This window comes from Haliotis rufescens, unplaced genomic scaffold, assembly GCF_023055435.1.
Source record: "Haliotis rufescens isolate VD_foot unplaced genomic scaffold, xgHalRufe1.0.p SCAF_32, whole genome shotgun sequence".
NCBI lineage: Eukaryota > Metazoa > Mollusca > Gastropoda > Lepetellida > Haliotidae > Haliotis > Haliotis rufescens.
This window is the reverse complement of record NW_025964024.1, coordinates 3,998,948-4,010,572: the sequence shown is the minus strand read 5'-3', so window position 1 is coordinate 4,010,572 and position 11,625 is coordinate 3,998,948. Positions and strand designations below refer to the sequence as shown.

Here is an 11,625-nt window from a genome sequence, read left to right as displayed (position 1 = left end):
TTATACCAAAAGTATTCGATATGAGGTTTCATAGACAATATGCATTATTGTATTGCTTTACATAATATGCTTTAATATGCTTTACTTTATTACCCACTTTACATTCGATTGTATATTATATACATTTCATTAATTAATAAAATCTGCATAGGCAACATGTCGCAAACCAGAAGGTTTAACAAGGGAGGCTACTCTCAAACGTGTCTCAACAACAACATTTGGGTGGCGTGAAATGTGGGGCTAAGTCTGTTCTCATGACGGTGACATTTAGAACACAATCCCGGCATGGATACTCTGTAAAATTTTCACCGTACTTTCCCAACAGGCTAGCCTGTTCCTCTTCCCAATATTATGGCATCGCAGGTATTTTATTTTATTCATATCTAAATGATGTTGAAAAATTCCGAAAAATCTCTCTTGATTATCTTTACTTTAGATCTACTAAATAACTATGCCACTGATTTGTTGTTTCTTTAAAACAATACGGACTGTACTATTTAATGTGATAACAATATGAGCTAGAATTTTTACTGAGATTTGCTGCCGAGGTCGCTGTACTCCCTAATTCCCAGAATGTATCCAAAATGCATGGATCGATACTCATGATGTCAATCACTGGATTGTCTGGTTCAGACTCGATTATTGACAGACTGACGTCATATAGCTGGAATATTGCTGAGTGCTGCATTAAACAACAAACAAACAAACATTGTTATGTGTAAATTAATCATTGACTAAAAGGGGAATTTAAGTCCACAAAGCAACTTTGCAGATTTTATTGGCTTAGGGCGCACATAATCACAAATGCTTGACCAAAGTTAAATATGAAAAACATCAATAGCATAAAACAGACAATAAAAAACGACAGGCTAAACTGATTCCCCTTTCCGGGATTAAAATGGGTTCCCTGTGTTTAACTCGTTGCACAATTTCAATGATCATGATGATCAGTCAAACACCCAGTCTGCCTGCTTCAAACTCGGATTTTGTAAAACGTTTTTGTGGTTTTTTTCTGCTCATCCATTTGATTACTGTGTCCACAACGTATGCATTCAGGTGTTTATTCAGGGAATTAATCCCTGACAGGCAAACATATCAACTAATGAAAACATTTCTCACTTCTGCGCCGGTAGCTTTAGGCCACGCCCCCAAATAGGTTTGCTTTTGCAGCTGATTATGGAGCGTGTGATTTTAGCAGTTTCAATTGGCCATTTAAATACTTTCTACAAATATGATTTTTTCTCTCTCGCAAATTAACTAAATGTATCAAGGAAAATTGATATTCGTAACCAAATCGGAATAATATTTTTAACTTTAATTACCCTTCAAGTATTATTATGATGATAATGCATTTTATTCTCTTTTTTTTTTAAATATTATCTATTTAAAATATGACAATATTCATTTAGGATATTTTATTATTTGAGTATCTTTTATGTCACATGTTTCAGGTCTTTTTTTGTGATATGAGCACTGTTTTCTCGATGAAATGTTTTAGCATGGTTTGTTTTACCTAAAATCTATAATTTCTTGTTAAAGTTTTTCTCTGTAGGGTTTAGTTTCTAGATAAGAATACAAAAAGCAAGACGAAAACCTAAAGGAATTATTCCAACTCTTGTGTGTTTATGTTGCAAGGGTGTGGCACTCTGTTCATACTAGAGCTGAGACAAGACCATATAGCGGCAGTTCGCACCTTTGACTGGAGTGATGGCTTGTTTGATGTGGCTTGGTCAGAAAACAACGAGAATGTGTTGGTGACAGCAAGTGGAGATGGGTCCCTCCTGGTATGGGATGTCCTGCAGGAACAGGTAATGTGTTTCCATGGTTACAGTTGATGAAGTAGTTACAGAGGATTCAGTAACATGAGCCAGATTGGCAAGCGGTGGGGAAGCCAAGTGGTTAAAGATGTCGCTCATCACGCCATAGACCCGGGTTCGATTCCCCACAGGGTACCATGTGTGAAGCCCATCTCTGGTTGTCCCTGCAGTGATATTGCTGGAATATTGCTACAATTGGAGTAACACCATTCTCACATAGGGCAGGGCTCACCCAATTATGTTTCTAGGTTTGTCAGCACCGTGCTCGTGCTCGTGGGTTTCACCCAAGTGGTAAACGTCCGAGACCTGCGTCACTCTTGGCTTTCCTCACACAATAAGCTGACACACCATGGTATAACTGGAGTACTGCTCAAAGCAGCATTAAGCCCAACTCACTCACTCTGACAGTACTTGTAACTGATGTTGAATTCACTCAAGAAGACGAACAAAAATGTATGCTCCACAACATCTCCCACTGATTACTGAATGATTAGATGTGAAGATTAGACAACTTGCCTTTGTACTCGACCCGTGAAGATCCGGGGTAGAATAGGTCTTCAGCAACCCATTCTTGCCGTAAAAGGCAACTATGCTTGTCGTTAGAGGTGACTAACAGGATCGGGTGGTCAGACTCGCTGACTTGTTTGAAGCATGTCATCGATGCCAATTGTGTGGATCGATGCTCATGATATCAATCACAGGTTTGTCTTGTCAAGACCGCCGTCATATAGCCGGAATAATGCTGAGTGCGGCGTTAAACAACAAACCAACCAGGCCTTTGTTCTCCATGCTGCATGATTACCACATCCACTGCTGACCTTGACCTCTGCCTTATCATTTACTTCCAGGGTCCACTGAGAGCATTCAAGGAGCACAGCAAGGAGGTAATTATTGTCCATAGACATATTGTGAGTATTAGGCATCCCTCGTAGCTGATATCAGGCTGAGCCGTGTTTAAATTGTCAACTTCCTCTCTTGGACTATCTCAACAAAACATGACATTAATAATGCCTACAAGAGGTTCACATGTGTTCCAGATAAGAAATTAGAGGTGAGGTTAGGTGAAATGGGGCTTAACGTCGCCTTCAAGATTATTGTACTTATATTGCGACGTGCGTGTGTGTGTGTGTGTGTGTGTGTGGCTGCTTGTACTAGTCCGGACTAATGCCGATCTTTTAGTGCTAGCTCACTGAGATACCATGTCGCAATTTCACATGAATACCCCACTCAGACACAGTATACTGACTCCGAGCTGACCAGTCCTTGTTTTAGCTACTTAATGCTGAGCACCAGGGAGGGTAACAACAAGAACCATCTTTTTACGTCTCTTGCGGCCCGGGGATCAAACTCCAAACCTTCCACTCTCCAGGCAGACGCTGTACCACTAAACCACGGAGGCAGTCCTAAGAACTTAGAAAAATATTTCTATTAGGAAATGCAAATTGAGACATGAAAGAAATCGGCAGGGCTATTTGAAAGTTTGTGTACATAATGATGACAATATGTTGTCAGGTCTGTTGAGGGTGGATCAGCGCCTCAAGAGATCTCTGGAACTGTGTTTTTTGTTTGTTGTGAAATGCCACACTCAGCAAAATTTCAGCTATGTGATGGAAGTCTGTAAATCAAGTCTGGGCCAGACAATCCAGTGATAGAGCATCGATCTATGGTATACAATGACCTGCATCAACCAAGTCAGCGTGCCTGACCACTTGATCCCGTTAGTCGCCTCTTACGACAAGCATGGGTTGCTGAAGACCTGTTCTACCCCGGATATCCTAGTCTCTGGAACTGGGATACCGAATGAGCTGGAATATGCATGAATGCAATATGTTTTCAACATGTTTAAGGATGTTGTAAAAACTTGAAAAGAATCATAATACGTATTAAAATGGTGGGTGTTCTGTGTAATCTTCTTGGTTATAGTTTGTTGTGTGATTTGTTGAATTATTTTATGGTCATTCTGCTGATACCAGATTAATTCTGTTGACTGGAGTCCGACGCGCGGGGAGAATCTTGTGGTGACCGGATCTTGGGATACCCTGATCAAAATTGTGAGTTGACTTATTGCTGTATCTCATGGGTATGTACCATCCTTACATACATCTGATGTCATTAGCACCCTAGGCATTAACAGTAACAAAGGTAATTGCTTAATCATGTGTACATTTTCATTCTCATAACTAGTTTTTAAACTTGCGCGTACAACTGCTCTACACTGAGATCAACAAGTGAATTACCGTCTATTTTGTCTAAAAAGCAGTGTGCATTCATTTTAGTTTCTAGCGAATGTTTCACTCCGTGGCCAACTACTATGCATGTACTTGTCAGTAGAGTCAGGCATGCTGTTTCTCAATCTACGATCCATATCGTGATGTCTAGACACATCGTGAGGCTACTACAGCATTTCCTGTAGTATGTCGCTCTGGCATGCGAGAAATCTGTGATTGTGGGTTCCAATCCCGATGCATCCTGATTTTGTTTCAAGCTTGGTTTACTAGTACTCGTGGATTTCACCAAAGAGGTGAAAATCAAAGACCAGCAACAGTACCAGAGGCGTGTTCAGGAGGGCGAGCGACCGCGCGAGAGTACAGTGAGGCAATATCACGCCTTTCTGAACGGGAGGCGCGTACTCGCTATTGCGGCACAGCATCCAAAATGGCGTCGCCGGGGATCAAAACAGCCCTGTCCACAAGTGTCATAGGTTCACACATTTAATTTCATCACAAGTTTGATGGGTTCATACTTTGATGTTCATGATAACCAAGTGTTTATTTTTATTATTAGTTACATGTCCCTGTGCTGGACCAGACAATCTAGCAATCAACATGAGCATCGGTCTGTGCAATGGGGATACAATGACATGCATCACCCAAGTCAGCGAGTCTTATCACTCGATCCTTACGGCAAACATATGGATTGGGGAAGACCTATTGTCTTCCCTGATCAACACGGGTCAATATAATGAAAATGCAAAAATAACTTTTTGATGGTAGATCTAGTCTAAAAGATTATTCTTTTGACATCGGTTCCATTCTTGTCAAAGGCAAACTTTTGTTCAATGTGCGACGCCATCTTGGATTACGAGGCGAACTACCTCTCGGGCTTGATCGCAAGTACACGCTTGCGCGGTTAGCCGTGTTCAACAGCGCACGCTAGCATAATATCGCGAGCACCCGCCCTCCTGAACATGCCTCTGGATTTCCTGTTACTTGACTGAAATACTGTCCAAAGCAGCATTAGACCTCACTCACTCACTCACTCACTCACTCACTCACTCACTCACTCACTCACTCACTCACTCACTCAGGTGGGATGTACATATCATGTCTATCTTGTTCCCAGTGGGACTTGCATTCGGCTCACTCACTCACTCACTCACTCACTCACTCACTCAGGTGGGATGTACATATCATGTCTATCTTGTTCCCAGTGGGACTTGCATTCGGCTCACTCACTCACTCACTCACTCACTCACTCACTCACTCACTCACTCACTCACTCACTCAGGTGGGATGTACATATCATGTCTATCTTGTTCCCAGTGGGACTTGCATTCGGCCCAGTCGCTAGTGACCTTCAGAGGTCACGACTCCATCGTCTACTCCACTGTGTGGTCACCACATATACCAGCATGCCTTGCATCTGTATCAGGTATGTTTTTCTTCCCATGGCAAGCAATATTTGTGACCCACCGGGACAAAAGGGACCTCATGAGTGTTACGATACAATTACAGTGACGTCATAAAGATGTTTGACATCAACTTACTTCAGTGAAGGTCGTCTGCAATTATTACATGAACAGTTATGAGTCTCAAAATGGGTCCAAATGTGTGATGCCATATATCTCTGTAATAAATATGAATTGAAGCTTGTGAATTGTATTTTTGTGTTCCTAAGATACTGTAGTTTTTAAATATAATGAGAAGTAAAAATGTAATTTTTCACCCAAAAGACCCTAAGAATGTTTTTTAACTTTGGAGATAAGCTTTCATACTTGACAAGAATTTTAGATTTGCCCCTGACTCTAACCAAACAAACCAATCGTCATAACATCCCCCTTCGGTCAGACTTCTGCGAGTGATACATGCTGGGGATTCTGCGAATAGATAAGGAGGACTTCGGGTTGCAGTAGTGTTCCGAAGTGCATTATTAAGAAATACGCAACTTGTGGTCATTGTTTGTCATACAATAAAACGCTTCAAGGAGAATAAACTATGAGGGGTGCAACCCGAAGTGGTTTATTCTCCCTGCAGTGTTTTATTGCACGACAAACAATGACCACTAGTAGTTTTTTTCATATATGAGATACCAACATTATGTACAGCCTTTTTCAAGGATGTTAATAAAATGTTTGAGCTTTAATAATTATTACTCCTTTTTTAGTAATGATGACATCCTGAATACATTCTGACCTTGGCAATGTTGGGCAAGTCCCTTTTATGGACAGAGGAGTTTAATTTGGTGTTTACAGCATATTCTCATTATTCTCACATTGAATTTCTGTATCTTTTCTCCCAATACCGATTGTCATATCTCTCCACTTATGGATGCGACTGTTTGGCCATCATGTTTATCTGCATTGCCCAGCTACATCTATAATGGACCGCCTCCGTGGTCTTGTGGTAGAGCGTCCGCCCGGAGAGCGGAAGGTCCAGGGTTCGATCCCGGGCCTCGTCATACAAAAAGACGTTAAAAGATTGTACTTGTTGTTACCCTGTCTGGCGCTCGGCATTAAGGGGCTAAAACAAGGACTGGTCGGCTCGGAGTCAGTATACTGTGTCTGAGTGGGGTATTCATGTTAAACTGCGGCATGGTATCTCAGTGAGCTAGCACTATAAATCGGCATCAGTCCGGACTAGTACAAGCAGCCACACACACACATACACGTGCATGCACGTCGCTATATAAGTGCAATAATCTTGGACGCGACGTTAAACCCAATTTCACCTCACCTCACATCTATTGGGAACATCGCTCTAGACACTTCCCTCTCAAAAATTACGTCATCCAATTTACGATGTCATCAAGTTGCGAGCTTATGTTTGAGTCTCCTGAAATGTGATGATAGAACAATATTTTATCATGAAATAAAGCATGCTTCATTCTTCATTGTTCTTTGCGATGTTTTGCAAAGGTACCTTATATGTGATATTACATACACTTGGGGAAGTCTACCTGTCTGTCTGTGTGTACATCTGTTGTACCCAACTGTTACAGGCGACCAGACGTTGAGAGTGTGGGACGCTCGCAAACCTAACTTTCCTACTTGTGTTATTCCTGCTCACAGTGGTGAAATTCTTACATGTGATTGGTGCAAGTACGATCAGGTCAGTATCAATAGCCATCATCAGGGGCGGTCAGTGGATGTTCTGAGATGTGATATGCAGGTTATACACCAGAGTTTGAGACAGTTTTTCATCCCCTTGTCCAAGATTAGTGAAAGATTATAAGGACTATGATTGTACTTTTTCAAAAATGTTTCATAAATACGAGCCAGATATGAAGAGCGGAATACTGATTTAGATCATGCTGTCCACTTTCGTAACACATATCCTAGTCAATGGGTGTTTGTTGTTCAATGCACGCACACAATATTCCATCTACATGACGACAAACTTTAAATTATCAAGTTTGGACCAGACAATCCAGTGATTGATATTATGAGCAACACTCATGTTAAGCCATCAACCAAGTCACTGAACCTGGTTCATAATTAAGCCGCCTCTTACGATCAGCATACTTGAAGGGCGGACCATTGCTTTTATACCGGGTATTTGTAATCTTAATTTTTGTCAACCTTTCCCATATATTCTCATCAATATGTATTGAAAATAGGATATATACTTTGTGTGATGTGTGATGGCAAACTATGTAGGCGTACTAAGATGTTTATACATTCAGGAAATGTATAGGTGATATTTATTTTTAAAATAAACACATAACAACACCATAACTAACTTATTTCATGATTACTGAAGGCGAATTGTCAAATCACAAAAAGTTGAATCCGCGGGTGAAGTGGGTCAGTGTTCAGTAGTTGCCTGCCTTGTCTCCAGAATGTCCTCTTCACTGGCGGTGTGGACGGACTGATCCGAGGCTGGGACGTCAGGAGTACGCGTCAGCAAGTGTGTGAAATGCGGGGACACCAGTATGCCGTCAGGAGAATCAGGGTGAGATGCAGACACAGATAACCTTCACTGATGATCACCAGTCCCCAGTGATTTGTTGTCCTGAGTTAATATTTGTTTGTTATTTAATGCCTCTGGACGAGCCATAATAAAGACTAATTTAATCTCATAAAAATCAGATCTTAGTTCTCACTACCGTTATACAAAGTTTTGAGGACATTGCTGGTCACATCAGAACAACATATCATCCGACCAATCAGAGTGTCGGTTACCTGATCAGGAAAGTGACCATCAGAATGTGTTTTCTAATCATGCAACCTCGAGTAGGTTAACATGGGGTATTCTGAATGACATCTCTCGCTTCAATTGGATAAGCATTCAATGGAATGTGGCATAGCTGTGGGAAATACTGCCAAACAATCTCAACCATATCATATACATTCCAGGATGTTCTTTTGTTCAGTTTTCAAAGAACATTGTCAACATAAGTCTGGAAGGGAAGTTGCCAGTTTAAACCTTGTGCCGTATAGCTTGAGAAAGCTGCTGTCTGATTGGCATCTGACATCTGGCATCTGTCTGACATCTTGTTTGTCATTACATTTTTTGGTCAAAGTTCCTGAAAGGTCATTCAGATCTGACCTGTAATGGAAGGTCCTCAGATCTTTGTTTAGCGACAGTGAGAACTATAAGCTGATTTTAACAGGATTGGACTACTTTCTGACGAATTTCTACAAAAATGGGCTCAAAGTATCCCGATTAACGGAATGGTCAGGGAATGGTTTCACCCGATTGTAAATTCACTGTTTCAGACTTCGCCGTTCATGGCGACGAAGCTGATCTCTTGCTCCTATGACTTCACGACTCGGTAAGACGTGACAGATGAGGTCAATGCCAATGCTGAAATTAAGCTTTTGCATTAATTCTAGGCATGTGCATTAAGAATGTGCAGCCCACAATGATCAAATCATACAAAATGCACATGCAGTAGAAACATAGGGGCTAGTTCAAATGCAGCATGGATATTGAAGTACGAAGTTAAAGATTCTCACATATTACACGTTATGCTGTACTGCATGAAATTTCTGTGCAGCATATTTGTGTTGTATTTATTTTCATTTATTTATTTTAACTTTCAGGGTCTAGTTTAAGTCCAATTACGAAGTATTTTGTTACTTTGAAACTGTATTTTATGTCCGATAGAACACGCGTAACAGGACATTAATTACAAATAATGATATTCACCAGCTTTGTTAATTGTTTGTAACAAATGTCAATAGCAGTTACTCGTGTGTAATCCCTACATATTTGAACTCATCACTGGTAATGTGTTCCTTGAAGGACTAGTAGATGTTACAACAAAGACTGCTTGTATCAACTGGTTATCTGAGATCTGTATATTGATAGTTGAGATGGTTGTTTTTCATCCCTAAAGGATCTGGGACTACACTCGCCCCGAGGCCCTGGAGGTGATTGAACACCACACAGAGTTTGTGTACGGCCTGGACTTCAACCTGCATGTACCTGGACAGGTAGGCTATACACAAAACTGGGTATTAATGATATGAAAGACTTAGCCTACTTCAACTCCCACATGGGAATTCTGGCAAAGAATAGGCCCCCAGAACCCCATACCTGTAAAAAGAGCCAACTAAACTGGCATTTAGTGGTCACAAAGACTACCTACTACTCAGATAGTAGTCCTGACTGCTCCTCCATGTCAAGTGAGTGAGTGAGTGAGTGAGTGAGTATGGTTTTACGCCGCTTTTAGCAATATTCCAGCAATATCACGGCGGGGGACACCAGAAATGGGCTTCACACATTGTACCCATGTCGGGAATCGAACCTTGGTCTTCGGCGTGACGAGCGAACGCTTTAACCACTAGGCTAACAGTCCGCCCCCCTCCATGTCAAGGGGTCTGCATGGTAGCCTAGTGGTTACATTATTTACTCGTCACGCAAAAAGGACGATTCGATTCTCAACATGGTAGACACTTACTCCATCCTCCCTTTCCAGATGCCCTTCAAGACTAGTCCTGAATGTTTGTTGTTTGCAGATAGCGGACTGTGGCTGGGATGAACTTCTCCATGTGTATCACCCCAAGTCCTGTATCCCAGCTCCCTGAGCATCATCGAATGGTTGTCTAGTGCTCAGAAGGGACGTTTCACAGCAGGGAGAATACTTCAGAGCTCCAGATAAGCTTTTGGTGTTGTGGGTATTTTACCCATGCATTTTAAAATTATTGGGTATCAGTAATTCTATCTGCGTATTCAAAATTCTGTTACCCACTAGTTTTTACACATGTGGGTATTTAAGTTAAATATTTAAAAACACTATTCATCTAGTCCCTGCAAACTGGTGTCGTGTGGGTTCGAGAGCTTTATGGGACTCAAAAATACCACGATACTTCCACAAGAAAGTGTGATGGCAAATGATCATGATGTTACCGTCATCGTGGAGTTTGGCAAGGTTGACGGAATGCCCGTTTATAATTTCAAAATAAGTTGCTGATTTGCTAATCGAATACGCAGGATTACTTCACAATATTTTGATGATACGCACAAGTTTTATTTTTGTAGCGTATCTGTAATGTTCGTTGCGTATTTCACGCAGATACGCAGCTTATCTGGAGCTCTGATACTTCAAATTTTAATGTTTGAATTGCCTATTATATTGTATTCATAATAATGAAGGTAAAGAAGATTAATTGTATGTTGATTAAAGTGTATATTTTTGTGAGTGTGCAAATATGTATATTGATACACTGTGATTGAATGAAAATTAATTTAGTTTCTTTGGTCAAATGAATTATAAATGAATATAATAAGTGTTTGACAAATCAATGCTAGAACAGAGTTCAATGTGATTTGATTACCCAGACATAATACTGAATACTTTAAACTTTCCCCTGTGCAGGGATATTGCACAACCAACAAAGGTATCATTTAAAAAAAGACTTATGTTTACTATATCAGACAAAATGCAACTCTGATCTTGCTACCCAGCCTTTGATCTCCATTATTCAATATCTTATGTTTTTTTAGTTAGTTTCATATTTCATTGTACATCAGTGGATTTCACATTCTCTCGTTAATTTCATGTTTTGTTCTTGGTGTATGTCAACAGTTCAATAAGATTCTTGCAAAAGTTACGGGTAAATTGAGCTGCAGGTCTTAGAGCATTTACAACATTATAGCCAGGAATTTCCACTTGATGCCTGTCACTGGATAACTGGCAGAAATAGGCATTAGTTGTAACATCCCAAAACTAACAAACCTTAAGCCACAAATCAGGATGATGAGGCAAATTTGATTTTCATCTTACTGGATATTAGAGAAATTATGGCAGTTGTTTTTGAGTTATTGTTTTTCGATCAGTCCTGTTAGATGTTTGAATTTACGCTGATAGTTATCCATCCATATAATTCTGTCATCTGTCATGTATTTGTACATATCAAACATACCTTTTATCTATTATGATGAATTCTACATGAACTTTTATGAGTCCCTTATAAATAATCAGAAATATTATTATTAAACAACCAAAGCATGTTTGTTTGTTTTGGTCCTTCATAGTGGGCTTGAAATGGTACAGTCAGCCAATACAGTTGCGTTTATCAGTACTGCAGCACTATGCCAACAGCTGGAAGACTCCAGTTCACAAACTGAATCCACATGAGAAC

At 40.4% G+C, this 11,625-nt stretch overlaps 1 protein-coding gene across 2 annotated transcripts; it reads left to right on the top strand.

Moving 5' to 3' along the window:
• Window positions 1-186: 186 nt before the first annotated feature.
• Window positions 187-11,494, top strand: LOC124147650 (peroxisomal targeting signal 2 receptor-like). 2 transcript variants are annotated; one of them, XM_048380723.1, is made up of 11 exons: window positions 187-363; window positions 1,636-1,808; window positions 2,666-2,701; window positions 3,791-3,868; window positions 5,360-5,468; window positions 7,035-7,144; window positions 7,874-7,987; window positions 8,755-8,810; window positions 9,378-9,474; window positions 10,000-10,121; window positions 10,581-11,494. In XM_048380723.1, exons 1-10 carry the CDS (start codon window positions 255-257, stop codon window positions 10,066-10,068), a joined length of 951 nt encoding a protein of 316 aa, XP_048236680.1. In that variant the 5' UTR covers window positions 187-254; the 3' UTR covers window positions 10,069-10,121; window positions 10,581-11,494. The 2 variants fall into 2 exon arrangements, with proteins under 2 accessions (XP_048236680.1, XP_048236679.1); XM_048380722.1 differs by having other exon boundaries at window positions 10,000-10,125; window positions 10,585-11,494.
• The last annotated feature ends 131 nt before the right edge of the window (window positions 11,495-11,625 follow it).